General features: G+C 37.0%; 1 protein-coding gene across 2 annotated transcripts in view; it reads left to right on the top strand.

The window, feature by feature from the left end:
• LOC124711115 (indole-3-acetaldehyde oxidase-like) overlaps positions 1–25,961 on the top strand; it is a 253,340-nt gene that overhangs the window by 111,198 nt on the left and 116,181 nt on the right. For both annotated transcript variants that reach the window (XM_047240979.1, XM_047240978.1), the window contains 3 exons: positions 7,189–7,412; positions 7,561–7,663; positions 15,137–15,264. In XM_047240979.1, the coding sequence (XP_047096935.1) occupies positions 7,189–7,412; positions 7,561–7,663; positions 15,137–15,264 (455 nt within the window). The remainder of the gene's footprint in view (positions 1–7,188; positions 7,413–7,560; positions 7,664–15,136; positions 15,265–25,961) is intronic.

Below are 25,961 nucleotides of genomic sequence, written 5' to 3'. Positions count from 1 at the left end.
CACAATACATCCCTTGTGTCCTTTTTAGTTAAGAACCTACCCATGCACAAAATCAACAGTAACTATCATGACTATGGCACAAGATCAAAACACGACTTGCGTGTGGACAGAAAAAACTAAAAAAACTAAAAAAAAATCTAGTACTAAAATGTGTACACTACTCAAGAAAAAAGATACTTAATGCATTTTCTATGGTCATAAAAAATCTTAATAATGTAATACCACAAATTAAAAGTAAATTAAAAGAATATCTTCTGAAACACTTTTTTACTCTCTTGACGAATTCTTTGACATATCCATTTCTGTAAGTCAGATATGACACATTGACTTGTTGTAATATTTGCTGTTACCACTGTGTAACTGAACATGATGACCTATGTTAGAATAACAATGTACTTGACTTCTAAAAAAGTGATAACTTAATATGGAATAATTGTAATTTATTATTGTTCTGTCTGCCACTCATGGTCTTATGGTAGTGTTCTTGCTTCCCGAGCACAGGGTCCCATGTTCTCAATTCCTGGTGGGGTCAGGGATATTCACCTGCCCGTCGATGACTGAGTGTTGTTGTGTCATCTTCATCATCATCATTCATCCCCATGACGGTTGGAAGAAGGCAACGGCAAACCACCTCCATTAGGACTTTGCCTAGTAGAGTGGTGTGGATCTCCCATGTCGTTCCCCTATGCTCTGTCAATCAGCATGAGACTTCATTTTTGCCTGCAGCTCATGGTCTCACCGTAGTGTTTTCACTTCCAGAGCACGGAGTCCCATGTTCGATTCCTGGAGGCGTCAGGGATTTTCACCTGCCCTGAGATAACTGGGTGTTGTTGTGTCATCTTCCTCATCATCATTCATCCCCATTACAGTCTGAGGAAGGCAATGGCAAAACATCTCCATTAGACCTTGCCTAGTACAGTGCTGTGGGTCACCCACATCATTCTCTTATGCTCTGTCAAGAAGCATGGGACTTCATTTTCCATTATTGTACTGTTTTATACATCTGTTTAACTTTAGGAAGTGCCTAAGCTTGTAAATTTTAACATATTTTGTTGCTTTGCATATATTGCAGTTTATATCTATTAGCATCTATAAGTAGGCTACTGTTCCCCTGTATAATTATGACTTGTTCCACATCTGTACAATTCTCTTGCATAATGTATCTATGGAACATGAATAAGTAAATAAATAAATGTATAAGTCATCACCTGTGATCATGATGTTCAGAAAGTTGGTGCTACTGTTTTATATTGTCAGGCATGTCTAGTGCAACTTCCATCTACCATTGCTTCTTCTCCATTGTCAGCAGTTTCAGTACAAATTTTATGGACTGTCTATTCATGCACAAATTGTTAGTTGAAATTGAATATACTGATGCAATGCTTACCTCAATTTCATTCATCAGTTCTTGTACTATGATAAGATTGTATTCTATGACCAAAGTCAGCACTTGGTCAATGATATAATCAACTTGGATTTTAGAGAGGCTGCCTGAATGCAGTTTGCTGTCCACTGATATGTGGCTATCTTTGAAACTTTTGTATCACACCTTTATACATGAGTTGATTATGGCATTTTCCCCAAAAGCGTATTGAATCTTGTGAATAGTTTCCACCTGGGTTCACCAAGCTTTTGTGAAAATTTTATACAGTATCACTGCTCAGTTTGTTCCATCATTTTATAACTTACTAGAATCTGACAAGTGCTTGCTATGCTCCCATTAAATTAATGACTGATGTTTCTGTTTGATCAGTAGGGGCCCAGCCAACAGCCAAGCATAGTTAGTTCTCAAGTGCATTTTTGTAGGTGCATGCAGAGCCATGTTTATCATGACTGAATGCATACCATGAACATTCCCCCCTGCCACTACAATACATTGATCATAAGGTCATCTTAATCAGGATGTACACTATCCATCCCGGTAATCCACCAGGAACCCTGGTCATTGCCTTCCGTTCCACACTCAGAGTGTACAGCACCTGCTACTGCACTGCTGCTAGTAGTTCATCAGGTCTCCCATCAGTAGTGGTTGGTGTGACATGGCACAAAGTTCGTCAGGGGACTTCAGCTCCGAGCCACTCTAAGGATGGATGGTACTGTTCTGGGTGATCTGAGACAAGACTTACTAAAACAACATGGTCATGGAATGGAATGTCATTGACATGAACTCCATTGTTCCCATTGCCCTGAACCATGCTCACGTACTTCAAGCTGGGGAACTGGATTTTAAAGAGCTCTCCATAGTTCTGTGACATGCAGTTTACTAGCGATGACTGCATGTGACCTTTTTATTCTGCTACTCTTGCTTTAATACTCTCTTAGCAGCTAGTGAAATTGGTCTGTGAGTGTTTTCCCTAGCTGTGTCTATTGCTTCTTGTGGCATCCCACCACGTAAACAAGTGTACATGTTATTTTGCTTAGTCACTGTCCTCTTCTGTTTTCCCGCTGTGTATGCTCTCTCTCACTCCGCTACTGCAGAGTTGCAGACTGTGCTGCCCATCTGTCTTATACTTACTGGTCTGCCACTAATCCTGGCATAACCAGCTTACCTTGTGCCAAAGTGGTTGAGCTCTGTTAAAAATTTTATAAGTTGGAACCCATTTAACTCTGTGCTGTAACAATTCTTTTGGCCAGTCAGTTATGTGTGGGCAGTGTTAGTTAATGGATGTGCAATCACAGTGTGTCAGTGTTGTTGTGTCAGAAATGACAATGAAGCAACATTGTTTTTAAACAGAATTTTGCAAAAAGCCCAAATTATCAAGTTTTATAATCTTACAAATGAAATAGTGACCCAACTTTGTTATTTAGAAAAACTTTGTTGTTTAGAGAATTTAGTTTTTCAAAAATCGTAATAGATAATTAATAATAAATGAGAAAAGAATAATCACAATCATAAATACAATCATAAATAAACTGTAGTGTAATAGTAGAGTAAAACATATCAATTAATACGCTAAAAACCACGTACTTCCATACAAAATTTAAGGTTGTTACATTACATTGTCCCTTGCGACAAATGCCCAAGACAGGTGCAGATGTATATGTATTCCATAGCTCAAAAGAACGATATTATCTGAAAATTAGCAACATTGTCAGCCTTGGTTATGTGCCTATTGACGACTCAGCTTTAAGGGATCTCGTTACTTTTACTTATTTCATTATGTAATTACGACTGTCATTTGTACAAATTGGTCTTACCATTAAAATTCATTAATTTCTTAATCCATGTTTCTTTTGTTCACTGTATTTGTGGCATAATTTTTGGAATAATTATAGTTTTTTTTCAAAATCAAATGCTTTTTGTATTATATTCCAAATAATATGATACCATCAGACAAATTTTGCATTTATAACAGAAGAAAAACCTCAAAAATCTTAAAAGTTTGGCAGAAAACATTTTCACAACAAAAATAGAGGATACAATATTTTGCAATGTACATCTGCTCTGAAAAATATTGTGTATAAGGTATTTAAAAAGTAGCCTAACAGTACTGGACTTTTCATTCATCCACATTTTATATGCACATACAGGCTTTCTCAGAATTGACAGCTGCAACCAGTCCCATTTCCACATGTTCTGTACATTTTAATGGACTTTAATAGTGCAGAATGTGGTTTTGTCAGTTTTTAATCTTCTTGCTCTGTGGTGAAATTTATCAAGTCTAATATCATCATTGAATGCTGAAGGCAATGCCTTGTTGATGTAGCCGACCTTCTCTTTTGCTTGTCATATGTACCACTATGGCATTAGCGGCAGTGCCCTTCAATGGCTTAGATCCTACTTTTCCAACAGAAAGCAAAGAGTTAGCATTTATTCAAATGGCACATATTATTTTTCTGACTGGAAAAAAAAATATCTCAGGGTGTTCCACAAGGCTCCATATTAGGCCCAGTCCTATTTCTCTTTTATGTTAATGACTTACCATTAAATATCAGCTCCCCATCAGTTCTGTTTGCAGATGATACTTCTGTCTTAGTTGAAGATCAGGACTTGTAAAAAATTCCCAAATCTGTGATCAATACTGTCAGTATCTTAGAAACTTGGTTTCAGCTAAATGGGTTGAATCTAAACATATCTAAGACTCACATGATGCATTTCAGAACCAAACAGTCAAAATGTGAGCAAATTAGGATTGTACACAACAACCAAGGTATAGAAGAAGTTGACTCAGTCAAATTCTTAGGTTTAAATGTAGATAAAAATTTGAGCTGGCAGGCACACAAACTGAGCAGCTTTGCATTTGCAATACAAATACTGTCAACTGCAATTGACATGGACACACAAAATGTAGCATATAAAAGCTACTTCAAATCCATTATTAGGTATGGTATTGTTTTTTGGGGTAACTTGACAAACATAGTGCAGATACTAAAAAATACAGAAAAAATCATACAAAATATGTGCACTGCATATCACAGATAACCATGTCAAACATTATTTAGAAAACTTAAAATATTAACTCTCCATCCTTACACATACGTATGAGATTATTATATTTTTGTACACCAGACATGAATTATTTGAGGGAAACCATTTTGTCCATTCACATTATACCAGAAACAAAGAAAATTTTATGCTTCCCACCCACCACCTCAGACTGTATGCCCAGTGACCTCAATAAATGGGAATGAAAATTTGTAATAAATTAAAAGGCAACAAGTTCATGCAGTTGAATTTAGGTTCACTTAAAGGAAAGCTATATGAGGTACTGACACTGAAGTGTTATTACTCAGTGGATGAATTCATGCAGGACAAACTGAAAATTTGAGCTGGGTACAATGTATTATCCTCATAGTGTTGCTATTTATTATAGTGCTATTATTTATTAGTGTAAAAATCATTGTAATTGTTTTATAAATTTTTGACATGTCTCATGTACACAAACCAAATGGATTGTAAATGTATGTCATGAGATGAATAGAACACAATTCAACAATTAAATACCTTTTGGTTATTGTTGCAGCAGTTCGTTCCACAGATAACAGCTTGTAATATGGGTGTTCTGCACCTATTTCTTGATTTTTTCCCCCCAAGATGTGTTTGTAAAGCTGTTATGTGAAATAAGTTTTCCAGATAATTTAGTTTTTTCTTTGTTTTTTGGTAATCAACACGCTTTTATTTTTGATACCTATTAGTATCTGTTCATTAGTTTTTCCTTAAGTCCAGGATGTTTTGTGGCTCTTCTCTATGTGCACATCTCTGTTGCCTCTAATATTTTCTTTCCTGGTTTCCCCAGTGTCGATCCTACACAACTCTAGCAATAGAAGCTCCATATAAATGTCTTTATGACTTACTTTCTTGTCTGTATAGTACGGGTTTTTTATAAATAAAATACTGTTATCTCCAGATACTTATTCATTCGTTTCAATTTTTTTTTAATGTACATGGTCCTTTTGTTGTTATTTCTAATATACTACCCAAGAAGAAAAATTATTTACTTGCATTAGCATATGATTTCCTATCTTAATGTTTGTCCTTACTAATCTGTCTGATTAATCTGTCATCATTATTTTAGTCTTGTTTGTATTTATTTTTGTTTTATGGTTGTCAAAGGCATCAGACAGTTTTTTAATGTGGAGTTCATAACCTTTTCAGAATCTGCTAACACTACTTTATCATCAGCAAATCAAATACTGTATATGTTTAACATTAATTTAGATCCTGTCGGTGTTGATTTCCATTGCTTTTATTGCACTTCATCTATATAAATAAAATAAATAAGGGTGGAGAGGAAACCATCATTTGACACCTCTGCTTATTCTAGCCTCTTTCTTAGTTCATTGGTACCTATATATGTATTCTGGTTTTTCCATAGACTGAAAATCAAGCTTTCATCTCACCAGCCTCTTCCAATTTTATTCAGTTCTCCATACAGCATCCTTCAGTCCATTATTTCAAAAGCCTTCTCTAGTTCAATGACTGTGGGATACATTTTCCTGTTTATCTAAGTCTTTTCTAAAGACTAAGACCATTTGTAGTATTGCTATAGCTTCCTTGGTTTCTTTTCCTTCTTAAATCCAATCAAAAATGTTGGTTAATTTTAGCTTTTAGTAGAATTTTTGAAGCATGTAAAATGTGAACAATCATTGCCTTTTCTTTTATTAGGTATAGCAGTTAGTTTTTTAAAATTTGGTTGGTAGTGTTTTGTCTTCAAAACATAAATCTGTGTAGTTGTTATTTTGCCTTATATCCAGCATTCTCAGTTAGGATCACTTTCTTGTTGTTGAAGTTGTTTAAAGAGTGGTTAAATTTGGACATGGCAATTAGTGGTCTTGTGAAGACATTTCCACTTCCTCAGTTGTGCTTATGTAATCTGAATCATCTCTGGTTGATGATATTTAGTGTAACAACTTGGTTCATCTATTATTACTCATAACTGTGAACAATGTGCATTAAACATTGATGGGGCTTAGTGTAGCAACTGGTTCAGCTATTATTATTCACAATTGGAAACAATGTGCATTAAACACCCTGCAGTGACACAGAGTGGAAGAAAATAAAAATGGTATGAGGTTTATATACATTTCAAACAGTGTAAGATCATAATTTACAATTTTTGCTATTTACTCCTCTCAGTAGATTCAATTATTAAATGATGAAATGAGTGAAAAAGTCACTCACTGGACAGAGGAAGCATTAAGCAATGGCTAGGCTCATTAACAAGAACTTCTTCATTGTAGCATTGTAGCCCAACTTGCACATTTGGTATTACTCTCCTCCCCCCTCCCTCCCTCCCACACACACACACACACACACACACACACACACAGGGAGAGAGAGAGAGATTTACAGTCTTGCAGTCTTGTTCTGTTTATGCACTTTCCTGATAATCACATGTTAAATGTCCCTACGTATCCCTCAATAGAGGCCCTACATATCCCTCAACAGAGGCTTTTCTGTTGAGAAAATAAGCTAGTTTTTAATTGAAATGTTAATGTAATTTTAGAGGAAAATGGTTTGATTGTCATAGCTTGTGTTTTTAAATTTGTGAGTCTGATAGACAAATTGAAGGTATATTTGTTTCAGTGGCTGGTAAGTAGCCGCTCCTGTTGTGCCATAAAGTGGTTATGCATTTATTCCCACATTCACTCAGAATAGCCTATTCAGATTTTAGCATTTACTTTGCTTTTCACACCTAGCTTAAAAAAAATACTAGTTTGTATCTTGTTCTTCATTGCTGATTCCAGGTGTATATCGAAGGAAACCAGACATTGAACTATTCATCGACATTAGTGATGTTGAGGAACTCAAGAAATTCACCATTGATTCGGAGATAACAATTGGTGGAAATATGTCTCTCACTGAAGTTATGGAGCTATTTTATGATATTTCAAAATCAAACAAAAATTTTAGCTACACCAAAATGCTTGCAGATCACATAGACCTCGTGGCAAATGTTCCAATTAGAAATGTAAGAATATGTTGCATAGTATCACTCGTATTGAGTTTAAATCACACTTGGGTTTTTCAAACAGTTTTAGAAACATGATTTATGTCTCTATGACATTGCACTTTAGTGGGTAGCAGAAAAATGTGTTTTTATCTTTCTTTTATTACAGGCAGGAACAGTTGCTGGAAATCTGTCAATTAAACACATGTACCAAGAGTTTCCATCTGATATTTTTCTCATTCTGGAAGCTGCAGATGCTAGGATCAATATAGGTATGAAGAACTGAAAAATTCTGTATTTAGTCTAATTATACCATACCAGAAAGTAAAGCTAAGGAACGTAGTTAATGTTGTTATACTTTTATTATTCTAGATTCATGATTTTATTTGTATTTGTTGTGCACAGTACTCTTTCTGGTTGTTTTGCAAATGTTTACTGTATGTACTGATGTCAACATTGTCTTAAAAAGAAAATTATTCCCAGAATACTAACATACTTCTACAGTGTTATGAAAAGTCCTTATTCCCTTTACTTCATAGAAAGTTCCAGTGTTTCTTTGCTTATTGTTTTGTCAATGCAGCCATATATAATTGAAGACCTGGCCTTCTGAGTATGCTAAGGACCAATAGTAATGTTTTCAGATATAACAAAAAAGTATTGTATGACATATGAAACTAGTGCACACATTTTATTATATTAATACATGCATTAAAATCCAGGAAATATAAACTATACTGCAAGTGCAGTGAAAATGGCACTAAATTGTCCAGAAAAAGAAAATAGAAACTTGAGAGCTGAAGGTTTCTTACACATTACCTTATTCAGACTAAATGTACTAAGACCAACAGAGATATCAAGCTGCAATGGTTGACAAAATGTACCTAAATATAAGAGATGTAAAAAATATGCAATGAACATCTTCAGCTTGCAGTTTAGTGCCACTAAACGTCTTTTTGATGTACACTATTCCAGGTGGGTATGATTTTAATTTGTGCAGCAGAACTGATGTGCAGTTTTGTTGTGTTGATGACTTTATCAGAAGACACCTGGAGGTTGATAAAGTCCTTTTCTTACATTCTGAGTGTCTTGAATGGTGTGGTGAAGTAATTACTTTTTGCAAATCATCAGTTATATAACACTCAACTACCTTCTTGCACTTTTCTATTAAGGCAAAGTTTCTATCAGAAGGTAGGAAACTGTGGCCTGAAACCATATACTTATGTACTATACAATCAAATAGGCCACAAGTCACTTTGAACATGTAAATGTATATAAGTACATGGTCTTTGTTTTGTCCGCAGCGGTTGTCACTCAAAATCACAAGTTTCTATTTGTTACCAGTTAGATTGACTGTATTTTTAGTGCAATTCAGGACATGGAACAGATATTATGCTATGTTGTTAGCTTCACAAGACCCTTCACCTTCATGCCACAAACTTGTTATTGCCTCACCGTTGTTATGAGAGTGAACACAAAAGTTGTAACACAAAAGCTGGTGTAATTGCATCATTCTTCGTGTTTGTCAGTTCACTTTCTGCATTCCTAGGGTGCAGTCCTAGTGCTTTCTGAGCTTTTTTGTCCTCTGGTGAGTGTCCTTTCCCCTCAAGATGCAATGAGTCACATGTCTTACAAGTATCTGACCTTGGTCTTTTAAATGATAGATTTTGGAAATATTTCAGAAATATCCTTTTATACTACATTTCATTAATTTTGGGCTCTGGAAACTTGACTTTAAATGTTTTGTATAAGTGACTAATATTAAGATAACAGTTGAAGTATTCTTTAGAAGATTTCCTTCTACTATAATGAGTCTCCTCTTTTGGAATTTACAGTACATGTTGCTTTATCAGTAGAATATCATCCTCAGTATATTTTTAGTTGTATGCACAACCATTGTTATCATGGTATGACACTTGACCCATATTCAGTTTATTCATAATATATGTCCATGAATGTTTTATGCAGACTCTGGAATGACCTCCTTTTCCTTAAGGAACCATATACACTACACTGTATTGATGATGACTGTTCACAAGTTTGATATATTTATCAGTGCATTGCCTGGAGACTGATAGTATTTTCATTAAACCCATTAGAAATGTACCTTGCATAGCTGCATTTTGCTTATAAAAGCCATTAAATAAATTTGTTTTCAATTCATTTGATAAAACTTGCATGATAGGCTAGATTTGCATTTCAACTAACATGGGAAAGGTTACTTGCTTTAGTTTCAATATATTTAAAAACAGTTCTTATTACACTAGGTACATTTCCACTTCACATTTCACTTAATTAAATACTTAAATGCATGAATTGTATGCTGTTTCCCTGTCACATTAGAGTCAAACCAAGTTCTCACAAGAATGAAACCATACAGTGTATAAATCAAATACTTACCTGTTCTCTCTCTTATTTATTTAATTTTATTTATTTTTTACATATTTTGCTGGAATTGTTGTCACAGGACTTGTAGTACATTCTGCCCATTTATTTGTGCATTATGCCATCAAACTTTCACATGTAAGCAATGTTTTGAGATATTACTACTATCCTTTTCTTTTTTTCTTTTTCCATAGCAGAAATGTGTCCACATCACAACACAAAAACAATATGGCAACTATTAAGTACACACCTAAAACTGGTCTAATGTAATTCATTGCCAATTGTCAAGCACATTTTGAATGAAAGAAACTCATAGCGCTAACACAAACACCATGTTTTGGTCTTTGTTACAACTTCTTACCTTTGTCATATGATGAAGTGCTTCTAGTATAATAGACTCGAAAGGCTGTAGCTCCTTCTCAGTGAATAAAATCAATTTTGAAAAAAAGACAGGTCTTCAGTTTTAGAAATATCATATTGCATGACCAACAAATACTTTAGAACAATTTATATATAATTATAGATAAGTTTGTTAGACAGCACAGTTCCATGTGATAAAATTTAGAAATTCAGTGTTTTTTCCTTTTCAAAAACAGAGGATGTCTCAAGATTCACACAAATATTGTTTCAAAGTTCAGTCTCCTCTTTCATTCAGAACAAGAATTTGAGAATTTTGCATAGAAAATAACTGTTCACTGTCATCAGTATTTTCTTTAGTTTATAAAGTATCACAGTGAGGAGTGATCTGTTTCATGTCAGTTAAAATTAATTACATGATTCAGCAACATGCTTTTTGAAAAACTATTTTGTCACCCATCTCGATATTTTCTAAAATCATTTTTCTGTTAAACTACTTTGTGGGAGACAAAACTGGCTTTTGTAATGTAGCAAATACAAGTTGGTGTAGGGTCAATGAGAGAAGTTCACTGTAGCAACTGAAGCCACTATGACATTACTTCCATTTAACAGAGATGTCCATAGGCAAAATAATGTATTCCAAATGATGGAGAATGAGGACAAAATTTTGGCCAAAGCTGAAAAGACATATAAATTCAAAATAGTGCATTAAAAATTAACAGAAAACATAAAATGAGGATCTAATCGTGAACTTCTGAACATGATTAGCATGACAAACTCCCTAGATTTCAGAACTTTAAAAAGTTTGCTGAGTAGGATACATGGGAAGACTGGAAATAGAAAGTAGGGGAAAGAAAGGTTAAGACACTGAAGGAAATGAAAAGTTAATCCTAAATCTTGACAAAGGAAGACACAAGGTTCAGCTGGGGACTTATCATCAAACAGCTAAAATTTAAGCCACAAAGCACCAGCAATAACATTCCAGTAATCACTATATCACATATGAAAACTGCAGTTGAGAGACATCTAAGGATAAAGGTAATAGAGACATGACTGCATGGTGGCAAAAAGGGGATGACTTTATGAAAATATAAAAAATAAAGAATGCAAAGTGGAAGAAACTGTGGACTTGTAGATGTTAAAGAAAGAACAAATATAAAATGTAGTTATGGTTATGTTCATTTACATTAATGGCATCCATTGTGTTAAAGAGATATTGCTACCATTGCCACAGTGAATGAAATAGTTTATTGTATCACATTAATGGAATATCAGCAAAGCTTATACTGGCCTTCAGCATCTAAGTCAAGCCCAGGACGGTTAAGTCATGTAGAACCAGTGTATTTGATCATGGCTAGAAATAACAATTCTGGAATGGACCAAATTCTGGGCTTTAATATGTCACCATGTCAAGAGAATACTGTGCTGATTCAAGGAATACTGTGACAGAAAGAGTCAAAAATAAGTCAATGATACAGGATGCCAACAACTACTGTGATTTGTAACAGCACATAAATAGCCAATCAACAACCATATTGTCCAAAAGCACCTCCTTTGTAAGCAGAACAAAATCCAGCACCCAACAAGCATAACTCTGTTCAGACACATTGGACAGAGGTTAGCAATGGAGTTTAAAAATATTCTTTGGCTCTCCAAAGCTGATGACAAGGTCTGAGTAGTGAACATCAGAAACCACATGCGATGGTGCATCCCAGCTTCAGCAGGGAATTATTCACACAGTTTGTGGAGGTATTTTCTTGTGGAAAATGCTTAAATGGGATGAAATGGGGAACCTGACAGATTTCCCAATGTCTTGCAGTTGTGAAAACTACTGCCCCATCATAAGCATTCACTTTCCTATCTACAGCAGCAGCTCTGCACCAACTCTAAAGACCCCTTGCTTCCAAATTACATTAAAATAATTTAGAGATCACTCTGTGGACATGAGGATGCTTGTGTGCTCCACCATCCTTACTTCTACATGCACACTCCAAGCAAATGAACTTAAGCCTTAAGAGCACATTTGGGAACCATTGAGTAAAATGTCTGCAGCTTGCGCTCGGCTCATAGGACTGCTGAATGAATCATAGATGGTGGTTGAATGAAAATGGATCATTGGCCCCTCCAATGCTTTCAATTCCTTACATGGTCCACGTCATGATACACTGTGTAAGCATTCTGCCTCCTAATTGGGCTTACTTTTAGTTGTACTTGGACATGTTATAATTTCAAAAAAATTGTCATATCAGCTTCTATGTGTGTGATGGGCCCATAGGGGAGAAGCTGCCATTTACTAATGTGAACTGTACAAAATATCTTCAGATTCCACTGAGTGTGAATATTTGGAACAGATGGGAAGCATTAATTATAAGCAAATGGGAATCCGTCCAAGTGAAAACAGTTGGGAATCTGTTCAAGTGAAAGCAGTCGCCTGATCTTCCTTGCAATCAGAAGTGGCTCTCTAAGCACATTTCCAAATGCCTCTAAAATAAATGAAGTACAAAACTTTCTACAAATGTGTAAGTCCTGGACATGCTCAAAGAAACAAAACTCCAAAGCTCACTGGAAAAACACACAGTCCTAAAAAAAAAACATGAAAATGATCACTTGACACAGCCTAGGTATGAGTGAAGCCCACATACGTACAGTCTACCTCCAGGAACTATTACAACTGACTACTAATTGCATCACTTAAGTCATCGTTACTTCATCATCATCATCATCATCATGTCTTCCTCGCCATGTGTGGCGACAGGGACTCCACCAGTAGTTTAGTCTGTATTGTGGTAGGCTCAGATGTGGCTTTCAAAACCCAGCTTTGCTTTGAAGATCCGGTCACATGAAGTGTAATACAGTTGCCCAGTGGAGCTATATGTATAGATGTAATTAGGCTTGGTCTTAGATTTGTGGAGCTTGCGTTTATCATCCAGGTGCTTTAGGCGGTTATGCTCAAATTGTTCCACACTCTTGCATACAGTTGAGCGCCACTCTGATCAGTGCAATTCAAGCTCCTCCCAATGTTTGCTTGGAATGCCACAGGCTGTGATGTGGTGTTTGATGGTGTCTTTATATCGCAGGTGTTGGCCACCTTGCCGCTGCTTTCCACATGAGAGCTCTGAGCAGAACGCCACTTTGGAAAGTCTACTGTCACTCATGCGTATGCTATGGCCACTCTATCTCAGTTGGTGTTTCATTAGGAAAGATTCAATGCCAGGCAGTTTCACACGATGCAAAATCCTTACATAGCTGTGGTTTGTCACAAATTATGTTGTGATTTGTCATCAGACACATATTTCTACCACTTATTTCAATTAAGTACTCACTGGGTGGTAATTCATGCTCAATAAATTTGCTCTGGTGAAACATCTGCAGTTTTCTATATGAAATACTGTAGTTTTGAAATGAACAGTAAATAAATGAAATCAGTTTCTTCCTTTTTAAAATCTTAAAAAACCAAAACATACTTATTTTTAACATACAACTATGATGTTAGTACATCTTTTCAAAAGAAAGATCACCTTCTCTTATACGGTGCTTCATTATTAGATGTGGTTCTAGGTTTGGGTGCTGTTTTTTTTATTGTGATTGACCTTTCCATTGTGACAAATGCCAATCTACCAGGTGAGATTCATGTGCACCATGTGATTTGGCACCTCGGTCACTTAGTCTCTTCCAGTACTTTTGATGTTGTGTTGGAAGTTTCTAGATTAATTTTATATGAATTACTATTTCCAAAAATCTTACAAAAATATGGTAAATTCCTAACAGTTCCTTTATAAAAAGCTACATCTGATTGGTTTTTAAATGTCACATCAATGAAAGCCATACTGTATTTGCAGAGAAGAGATTTTCTTCAAGATTTCAGCTCTTTGCCATTTTTAACATGTTATCATTTCCAAACAAATTGTCATAACTGCTTGTACATAGTATCAATCTTTTTATTTCATCACGATCTTTCCATAAGATTATTACATCTTCTCTTGATTTTATGGGTTAGCATGCTATCATTAGTAACTGGTCTTTCTTATAGCTTGTGGGACCTTGACTACTGGGAGCATGTAGTCCACATGAAGCCATAGCAGTCACTTCCAGTAAAACTGACCACATCTTCATCTTCTACCGTAGTGATTACATCTGTCTGCTAATTACAATGGACACAACACATGAAAGATCTTGTTGTCTGTGAGTTTACAAACTGCAGCCACCTTCACAGTTCTCTTCCAAGCTGCATCCACCTGTCAGATCTTGCATGTGCTGCCTGCCCATCCCTCATTCAGCTGGGCAAAACATATACTAACATACACATTTCTGTGTGTAGCCCATAGGAGTGTAATGTGAGATGCCCCCTTTCATTTGGAGAAAGGATGGTACTACATGCACTAGGTAGATATCTTTGATTCAGTTGATCATAAATGTAGAAGTGGGAGAGGAATGCTGCAAATGAAAATGGGGGGGCAGTGGAGCCAGAAACTATATACACACAAACTAATTTGATGGTGAAAGTTATTATCTTATTGTAAAAGTAGTTCATACATCCATAGGTTGTACAAATAGCCATTGGATATTTTTATTTTGCACCTTCCCTTCACAGATGAGTGATATTGTTGTTGATACTTCTTGTACACTGATATGGAATGAAACATGGCAATCTTGTGTTACAAATGTCACTTAAAATGATAAATTTAGAGTTGTGGCTGTATTTTGCAGTACATGGTAATCTTCTTGGAAGACAGATTGTCTCTGTGTGCTTCCCACATAGGACTACATCTCCAGAGAGACAAAGGGATGTACCTTGACATGAAATGTAGATAAGTCACACAAAGGTATAATGAAAAGCTATGTTCTAGGCCAGTAATAATCAGCTGCAGAAAAAGTTCTATCAGCCATTACTGATGTACGACATACAAGTTAAATGTGTGTGTGTGTGTATGTGTGTGTGTGTGTGGGTGTGTGCTATAACTGAGAGTAATTTATGTTATAATCTAATGTTAGTTATTGCTTTATAGCTGACAAGAATGGAGGTCAAATTTCTGTCAGTCCAGCAGAGTATTTGAAAACTGACATGAACCACAAAATTATTAAAAATATAACATTGCCATCCCATGATGACAATTACTATTTCAAGACATATAAGGTATGAGACACTGCTTTAAATAATATTAATCTAGAAAAAAAAGTTTACAAATTTCCGTAGCAGTTTTGTATTTTGCATAGTAAACTAACATTTTAAAGTATGTATTTAAATTATGTTCACATTACCATACATACTCACCTGTTTTATAGCACTGAATGATGAAAGACTTTGTGGTTTTTGTATGTGTGCGTGGTGTGTGTGTGTGTGTGTGTGTGTGTGTGTGTGTGTGTGTGTGTGTGTGCGTGTTCCCTCACAGTCCACTTACATTGCTCTTGTAGGTTTCACACTTGTTTTCCTTTTCCCTCCTTCCTTTGTTCTCCATGTAGAGGTTTTACATATTCCCATTTATGAATACTTGCCTGTCTTCTATGTTATTCTGGTGGTACTTCTCTTTTTCATTGTGTTGAATAAGAATTTTATCACCTTTAAACAATTAGAAGCATAAAATAAATGTGACACCTATGCTTTCTGCTTGAACAAAAGTTTTGATACAGCTTCACATTGTTACTCACTGGTAGAAATACAAACAGCTAGAACAGACAGAAGATTTGTGATTGGACTGAAAAATTCCTAGCAAACAGAACATAGCACGTCAGTCTTCAGATGTAAAATTAACTTCAAGCCTATCTGAACTGAGTGTTTTAGGACCTTTACTGTTCACTATATAAAGAGTGTCTGTAATTAAAGTTCCAACTTCAAAATGTAGAAAAAAAAACACTGCTCAGAACGATGTCAAAATTGGACAGCATATCATTGTTGCAGGGGAAAACATCATGGGATAAAAAAAATTAATGAAAATTTTACCACTGGATGGTGCTGTAAGTGTTTTAAAATAAGGAGGTTAGCTATAAATGAGAGATGAAATGCAATATGATTGCTATTGTTTGATTTGCACATTACACTATCCATAGTGTTCAATGACCAGGACTCCACAAGCTCAGCAGTTAACAGTTGTGGCACTGTTAGTTAGGTAAGCTCATCCATGAAGGCTATCATGGAAAAATCAATTGTTAATTGTCCTGAGGTCAAAACTGCATAAAAAGCAAAATGACATCAGCTTTTAGTTGTTTCCTGGGCCAAAAAAAGTAAAATAACAATTTCTAATTGTTGTGAGACTGTCGCAAAACATTCACAATATGCTGTGCGCTGTTTTCTGTCACAAGTTGAAATGAGAAACCATGTTTGACAACAGATTGGAGTGCCTCAGGGGACATGTTCAAATTGTGTTTGACAGTGCTTACCTTCAGTTCAGCTACATTTGTGATTTGAGCACTGAACACAGCATCTTTCAGATAAACCCACAGCCAGAAGGCACCCAGATGACATAGGTGATGTGGATGGCCAGACTATAGGAAAATGATAGCTGATATTCTAGCATTTCCAAAATGTCTCTGCAGCAGCCATTTCATGGGCTGTGCAATCTGCTGAGGAGTGCTGTCTTATGTAAAAATGTTCCTACCCACACAACCATGCTCTTGAAGGATTGGAATGGCATTGGTGCACAAAAGACTCTCATAGTGCTTATCAGTGATGGATGGTATGCAGCCCTACAATAAACAAAATAAACAATCCCATCAACCTGCACCACACAGTCTCCTTCGTAGAATTAAGTGGTAGAGATTGATATACATGTGGATTTTCTGTTACTCATACACTACCTTTCTGCATATTGATGTTGTCCTTGGGAAATGAAAATGGGCTTAGTCATTTCTCAGAATGTTCTGTGGCCATTCATTGGCCTGTTTCACATGAGCAAGAAATTCCAAAGTGAATGTATGGATAGCAGTGCAGGATGTTTCGTAGGACTTTATGCACTGTGCTTACAGGTATGTTCAGTGTTCAAGCAATTTCCCAAGCACTGCATGTTTGACCACCACTGTTCAACCTTACCTGCAATGCTGTTGCCACATTTTTAACAGACATCAAATAAACTGCCCCCCCCCCCCCCCCCCCTGCCATGCTGCATGTTGCGCTTCAAAAGAACCTGTCTTTTCTAATTTTGTAATAATTTTCTCCAGACCCTTATCAGACATCAGATCAATGCCTTTTTATTCCCTTTGGCATCCAGAACTTCTGCAGTGCTATGGATGCACAGTTACTGGCATTGTAAAAGAGCTATGTGCGCAGTCCATGATCCTTCATAGAGACAGTCATGTTGGGCATCGTTGGCCAAAACTGAGGAACGATGTACTGCACATCTGTTGGAGTGTGTATTCTGATGGTTACAGCACCCCCTGTTAGTCAGATTTTTCCCCATGATGTTTCCCTGTGCATCAATAATATTCTGTTCAGATTTGATGTCATTCTGAGCAGTGTTTTTTTTTTCTCTACAGTGTTTTGAAACTGGAAATTTAATTATGGACTCCCTGTGTATAAATGTCCATGTGATTAAGATCATATGTTCCATGAGGCTGTTCATGGAGGACACTGTTATATATCCAGCAGTTGCAATGTTAGAGAATTGTAGCAAAAAGACCTGCAGGTGTTAAGCTTGGTGCACTGATTAGCAGTTGATCTGTAAACAAATGTAACATATTCCACATAAACAGATGAAAGAAACCATTATTATGTTATTGTATGATTACCAAACAAACACTAGAAGCAGTCACAGCCATCTGATTTATTGGAAAATGCATACATACCTACTTAAATGACCACAAAAACACTTTGCAGGAAAGGCAAATGAGGCACTAAGATTCATTGGAAGAATATTCAGGAAGTGTAGCCCACACATAAAAGAAGCAGTTTTGAAACCCTCAGTTTTTTATTTATTTATTATTTTCAATGGATGTTATGTAGATCCACAAGTGCATTTATATATGCAAGTATGTGGAATGTGTCAAAACAGTATTTTATTACTTGCATGTTATTATATGTCATTAATTTATGAACATATAATTTGCATTAATTTGCATACAAGTTAATTACAATTTTGCACATTACTATGAGGTACAGTATACAATTAATGGATAACATATTTATTAATCTTGATTTTTCTCATAGGAAAGAACAGTATTATGTATTGTAGTATATAAAATGTTTGATAAAACACATACAGTTAGTACAGGAACAGTAAAAAAATACAATTAGCACAAGCATAGCAAACAGAAATAAGTGGGAAATGAATATCTGTGACTGTTAAAATAAGAAGAGTTCTGAAGCAAAAATTGTTATAAATAATGGAAAGTCCAGAATGGAATATCAGCACCACAAAATGGATAGATTGCTACTCATCCCATAGAGGAGACACTGAGTTGCAGACAGCCGCAATAAAAAACACTGATAAAATATTAAGCTTTCAGGACAAAGTCCTTTTTTCGAAATAAAAAACATATCACACACATCCACACAATCTCGTGGCTACTTATCTGTGCACTGGGGTCTGACTGTGTTTGCAAGGGTATTCCAGGGTTGTTAGTGGTGTAAGGAGGAGGCATGGGGTGGGAAGAGGGATACGTACCAGAGTAGGTGTGGGGAAGATAGTGTGCTGCCTGTGGGTGCATGCAGGGATGCGGTGGAGAAAGGGTGGGACTGCAAAGTGCAATGTCAGGAGGTTTTGCCGGGGTGGGGTTGCAGGGAGGTGGAGGAGGAAGGTAGAGTGGAAAGGAGAGAAGTAGAAAAAAGGGAAAAGATTGGTAGCTGCATTGGTGGGATGGAATGTTTGTGTAATGAGGAACTGGGAGTGAGGAAGAAGATAGGTAAGGATTAATGAAGGTTGAGGACAGGGTGCTTACAGGAGCAAAAGGTATGTTGCAGGGAGAAGTAATTTTGGGCTAGGATATAGTTCGTGGTGGTGACCAGAAAGGAGACTGGGAATCTGCTCTCATGGATCACCTTCAGCCTGTCACCCATAACTTAGCCTCCTATATAAAAGGCAGTAACTGTTTGCTTCACTGACTCTCCACAGTTCCTGTTCCTTTACAACATAGCACTCTTGTCATCACTGCTAATGCCGTCTTCCTCTGCACTAAGATCCCCTTGTTGCTACTGAACGCTGCCTTTCCCAGTGACCGGTTGACTTCAAACCTACAACCTCCTTCCTGGTCATCATGGCCAGTTATATCCTCACTCGCAATTACATCTCCTTTGAAGGCATCAACTGCAAACAAATCCATTATACAGCAGTGGACACATGCATTGCACCAACCTATTCATTAGCCATCTAGAGGAATCTTTTCCAGCCACCCAGAATTGCAAACTACTCATCTGGTTCATATTCACTGATAACACCTTTGTGATCTGGACTTAGGGTGAAGATACCTAATCAACATTTCTCAAGAGCCTCAGCAACTTCTCCCTCATTTGCTTCACTTGGTCCTTCTGGACCCAACAAACCACCTTCACCTCACAGCTGGTTACATCAGTACCTCCATCCAAATCAAGCCTACCAACCACCAACAATACTTTCACTTCAACAGCTGCCACCAATTCCATATCGAGAAGTTCCTTCAATACAGCATAGCCACCCAAGGTCACCGCATCTGTAGTGATGAGTAGTCCCTCACCAAATATTCCAAGGGCCTTCACAAGCATAAATTACCCTCCCACACTTGTCCAGAAACAAATATACAATGCCTTTAGCCACCTATCACTCCTCCCCCCCCCACCCCCACCCCACCAACCCCCACCCAATTACCCACTGCCCAGTCTCAAAGCACTCCTCTCATGACTCGGTACCACTCCGGACCAGAGCAACTGAATTACATTCTCCATGAAGCTTTTGGCCTCCTCTCATTATGCCCTGAAATGAGGAATAACTTCCCAACTTTCTGCCTTGCCCTTCCCACAGTAATATTTTGCTCCCATCAAACCTACATAATATCCTTGCACCCCACTCCACCCTTGCTCCCAGCCCCTTCCTCTTGGTTCATATCCTTGCAAAAGACCTACATGGAATAACTGTCCCATACATCCTCCCACTGCCACCAAAATCTGTCCTGTCACAGGCATCTTCCACCCCATCAAAGGTAAGGCAGGCTGCAAAAATTCGCATGTGATCTACAAATTGAGCTGCAACCACTGTACCACTTTCTATGTGGGCATGTCAACTAACAAGCTGTCTGTCTGTATGGATGGACACCAAAAACTGTGGCGATGTGGCCAAGAGACAACTGTGTGAGCCAGATGCTGTACTTGCTGCCCAAGATGATGTGTTTCACTTCAATCACTGCTTCAAAGACAGCAACACCTGGATTCTTCCTATCAACACCAGCTTTTCTGACATATACTGCTGGGAACACTTCCTATGACATATACTCCATTCCCATAACCCCGTGGACTCAACCTTGTATAGTCCCTGTCCTCTAGCTATCTATCCCCTTCCCTTCTCTCATACACATGCTCCCTATCCCAGCAATGCATCTATCAGTCTCTTCTGAGCTGGTGACCCAGAGGAATCATTATGATATATTACAGCAGAGTGGGAGAGGAAACATGTTACCAGGTCAGAGGCAGCAGGCAGAGAGAGTGCTGTTCTCAGTTTTGCTGTCTGTCTGCAAACTCCACAGTGCACATGATGTTCTTCTGTGCTTCTTATTGGCAGCTAATGCTCATGAACTGGCCGACTTGCATCACCAACACTACAAGTCTATATGAACTGCAGAGACAGCCTTACATTCAAAGAAAATTTGCAATAAATTTTTCTTATATTATTTGAGCAGGGGGCTGCCTGTATACTCTTCTCACTTCCACAGGAGTAGTGACTCATATTGTTTACAAAAGGGTGTCACCCATTCCCTGGAAGAATAGTTTGCCCAGATGGATTCTTAAAAATTATTTGGAGGGAGGTTGCAATGTTACTTACTATATTATTCATTAATAAACAGGGCTGTTTTCTTCAGATCAGTGAAAGGGTAACACCTTCAAAAAGGAGGAGTAATGTTCAGTAATACATAGAGTTATTGCTTGGCTTCTACTATTGATTGGTGAAAGATTATACAACTGCAGACCAATGACTAGGTGGTGGGCCTGACCACGCTAAATAGTTAAGTGAGAAATGTATGGGGTTATTTGGTTCATCATAACCTCATTTATTTTGTTTGGAACTACCTAATAAAATTACAATGTAAACCTATATTAAAACCTTCGATTGATATTTTGCATGGGCAGTATAAATTGCTTGATGAGATATTCATCACTTTTAAGGGGATTAAGGAGAGGCTCTCACGCTACAAGAAATTTTTAAGTCTTTACACTGTAATTTAAATTTCACAGTGGAGTTTGAGGTTCAGTGTTATCTTTACTTTTTAGATTTACAGATAAGTAGGAATGGCCAGTGTTTAGAATATAAGGTTTTCTGTAAGCCAACAACAGCAGATGTTGTTAAAGCTGTGAATTCTAATCATCCCCAACACTAAAGAAAGCATTTTTCGTTCAGTGTTCCACAGGTTAAAAAAATTTGCACTGGATTAGGAGGCCACGATAGGGAAATAGGCATCACTATAGGCACAGGGGCTGCAAATTAATTTAGAGAAACTGATATTAGGAATATGGGTGAAAAAACTCTGTCACGTACACATGAAGGAACCAGAGTAGAAAATGAAGAAATTATATGTGCTGCTGTGATGTATGTTGGCCCACCCTCTCTGAAGATTAGTAATGAGTTTAAAAAACGTAACATGCTGGTAGGTTTTTAATGCTATTAAAAATTGGGGAAGCTCCTCCAACATAGTATAGGGCAGCCTGTTCATAAATTTTGTAATTAGGTGTTGTTGGGGGGGATTAAGTGTGGAACTTGTGACAAGTTTTGCACTGGACAGACTGGAGTGGAATATTGAACAGCGTGCTGTAATTTTCACACATGTAATAGTTTCTGTCATATCTAGCACAAGTTTATGTCTTTGAGCTTTACTTTTGTCATTGTTAGTTATCTTGATATACAACTTTTATTAAATTTCCTTATGATACTGGTGATTCCAGCAAATGGCATTGTGCTAGCCCAAGATGCCGCTGTCTGTCAGCCACAGCACATGTTGCCAGCCACTCTGGTGATGGTACATTTGTTTTCCATCTGTGCGAGTGAAAGGCTGCTTAGCCTGATATACCATATGCATTTCTTGATGTATGACATTTATACCTGCCTCTTGAGCTTATGTTATTGAATAGGATTTGTACATTTTTTGCGTGTTTTGAAATCTTTGATTTTTAATTATTTTGCCTGTTTTCGAACCTTGTGATTGTATATATTTACCCTCATATTATGGGAAGATTTTGCAGAATCAAATTTTAATTGCTGATGGGTCATCAGATGATAGGCTAGTCCAGAAACATATTGTGCATATGGAAATAAAAAAAAAATCCAGAAACAGCTACGAGATTTCCTTCAGCAACCAACAAGCATTTTTAGAATTACTTTTATTATATTTGTGCTGGCAGTTGCCTACCTCTACCAGGCCTTTCAATCTGAAATAAATTAAACAAGGAGGTTTCCATTAGAAAAATGAAGTAGATTTGGAGCTTAATGTGTGTGATCAGTCTGTTAATACAATGGTTGTGGTTTGAATAGCAAAACACATATTCAATTCTGTGCTGGGTAGTTAGTGGATATTTTGAAGAATGAAGTTTTGTTCTAGATACAGGTACACAGTGCATGAATAAAACAGGAATGAAAAGGTACAGTGGCTGAACCAGTGTGTGTCAACTTAGCAGATTTCTCAGCATGTGGGGCACAGGGTCAATCCACATAGTGTTCCTAGTATGAACTGTGTAAATGTGAAGTATTGGGATTTATATTCCTTTCTCAAACATCAGGGCATGTACGGGAGGTACAAGTGATGCAATATGTGACAATTATAGTTGTTCTCAAATTTAGGAACTGCTGCATGTAGAATGGTGATACTCAGCTATTGGCTTACATGTTACATGTTGGATGTTACATGTTGGTTTGCATTTTAGTGTCACCATTTCCCATTGCTTACCTTGGTGTTTTCAGCAGTGGTTGTCAGATAGTGTGAAAATTTACCTATTATGTAAAAGGGGTAAAGGAACTGTAATAACTGTGGAACATTTTTATCCATGGAAAGAGTGGTTGTTCCCTAAGCTATTGCAAATATCCAAACTCATGACCTACTCTTGCTTTTGTGCTGTCAATGTGTGGTGTTCTTGAGGAAGTGATGGTACAAATTTTGTTTTGAATCTTCTGGTCAGCAAATAGGCACAACTGGATGGGGTACTCTGGGTCCTTGATTTGGTGATAGATAAGAGTGCAGTGAAGCAAGGAGTCAGCAGAAGTAGCACAATCATTTATCATCTTCTTCATCTAACCACAAAGTGTCTGTGTATCACTCTTATGTATTAATGTACCTTGAGGTCTTAGCAGTGATAGTTGTGTAATTCTGGCACTGATGGCATGTAATTCTCTAAGTAACTGTTCAGAAACTGAAATTTGCGCAAGCATAGGGTTTTTCTTACTTGTAAATAGAACTTATAAGTAAAGACAAATAGCAGAATTGAACTAATATACACATAGCTTTCACAATCTTATGTTGGATGTGACACCCGATTGCTTTACGTCTGTGTTCTAAACTCCTCACTTCTTTTAAGACTATGACCAGTGGTAGCTTATCTATTTTGAAGGGAGAGTCCATGGGATGGTATATGGGTAACATTTAAATTAGTTAACAGCAAACATTAAGGCCAACAACTCTTTTTCTGTGGTACTGTACTTGACCTCAGCTTTGTTGAGCTGGCAAGAAACAAAACCAATAGGTTTTTTTTGTCATTGTGCTCTTGTCTTACTACAGCACCAACTGAAAAGTCTGAAGCATCACATGAGAGTATAAATGGTTTTGAATGTCAACAGAGGTGAACTCATCAAAACTTCTTTAACTTTTTTCATGCCAGTTTCACAACCTATGACCCATTTGAAAGCTGCTTCTTTCTTTAATAACTTGGTTAAGGGCTTAGTCGTGGTAGTGTAATCCTTTATGAAATGATAATAGTAATTACTTAATCCCTAAAAGCTTTTTAATTCCTTTATATTGGTTGGAGTAGGGAAGTTATCCATGGCTTCTGTCAATCGCAGGTGCAGTTTTATTCCATCAGAACTGATAAAGTGTCACAGGTACAGGACACTTGACTCTGAACGAACAAATCTCCAAAATCAAAGTTAGAAGAGCATTCTGTACTCTTTCCAATACATTTCTCAATCATTCTGCATGTTCTTCAATAGTTTGACGGATAATTATAATATTATCCAGGTAAACAATACAGGTAGTGGCTTTAAAACATCTTAATAACATACCAGCAAATATTTGAAATGTGGCTGGTGCATTTCTTAAGTCAAAAGGTATTTGCAAAAATTCTTACAAGCCAGACGGTATGACAAAAGTTGTTTTAGGTCAGTCCTGAGAGGCTATCAGGATCTGATTACAGCCTCAGCATATATCCAGGGCAGTGAAAAACTTACAGTTTCCTGTCCTGTCCAACATTTCATTAATACGTGACAAGGGATAGGTATCAGGAGTGGTGACCTTGTTGACAGCTCTCATGTCCACAGGTAAGTTGTGTGTCTTCTCGCTGTTAATAAATTTTTCCAGGACAACAATCAGACTCAGCCAGAGACTGACTGATGGTTGAATAATTCCAGCATCATATTGTTTTTGGACTGTTTCTTTCACTTCAGACTGTAATTGATATGGATATCAGTAAGTTTCTGGGCAACTGGCCTTGCATTTCCAGTGGGACTCTCATTGCATACCAGACTAGTAGGTGGCAAGTATTTTCCCTCTTTGAATAACCACAAATATGCCTTTAAGAGTGAGTACAGTAAGCTTCACTCAGAGTCATTTAAATAAGACAATTTAATTTGCAACTGAAGCTTCAGGAGTGTCATGGATGTATTCACTTCTTAGATTGGTATTGATGTTCCTCTTTTCTTAATTTTTCCTTTATGAATGGATTCTTCTTTCTCAGTTACATCTTGCATACTGGCCAGAATAGTTCCCTTCAGTATCATTACCTCTTGGACTCCAAAATTATATAAACTCACAGGAATTCAGACTTTCTTTCCCTCAGTTTCTGTTTCACAAAGGCTTCATTTCACCTAAACTTGCATTCTGTTGAGTACATCATTTTGAGTGAGTGAATCAATCAAAAAGTAATTCCCCCTAGGTTCCTGCATTTTGGCTGTCTACCAGAGAACTTTTCCAGTACCATCATTTATATGTACAGGGGTGGCTACTTTCGAGCCCAAGATATGCGGTGTGTTGGAATTTTGTGGAATGGGTCCCTTCTCAGGATTCCTTTGTGTCTTTGAGTTGCTGTCACTGCCAAAATGATGAACTGCTTCACTGAGTTTGACTGTGTGTGACCAGAAATCAATCACAGCCTGAAATTGGTGTAAGAAATCGTTTACCAATATGATGTCAAAATCATTCCTTCTCTGTCTTCTCACTTCCATCTCAGATTCATAAGTGGTATGATTAATTTTCATTTTAATTGAACATGCACCCACTGGATTTATAACTTCAGCAACTAAATCAGTAATACAACATCAGCAAGGTTCCCATGGCTGCTTGTCATCATGAGAAAGAAACTCTAAACTTATCTGGCTGCCCTTATCCACCAAAATTTGGGTGGTCTTCCTTGCATTTCTCCTGTAACAATTACATTTGCCACCTTCTTCAAAACTCAGTAATTTATGGGGTTTACTGACTTGACCAAGGTGGGACTGGGTAGCTATGCTGGTCTTTCTGCAA

This window comes from Schistocerca piceifrons, chromosome 8 (genome assembly GCF_021461385.2).
Source record: "Schistocerca piceifrons isolate TAMUIC-IGC-003096 chromosome 8, iqSchPice1.1, whole genome shotgun sequence".
Classification (NCBI taxonomy): Eukaryota; Metazoa; Arthropoda; class Insecta; order Orthoptera; family Acrididae; genus Schistocerca; species Schistocerca piceifrons.
Note: the sequence above shows the minus strand (reverse complement) of the source record. Positions and strands in the feature narration are given on the sequence as shown.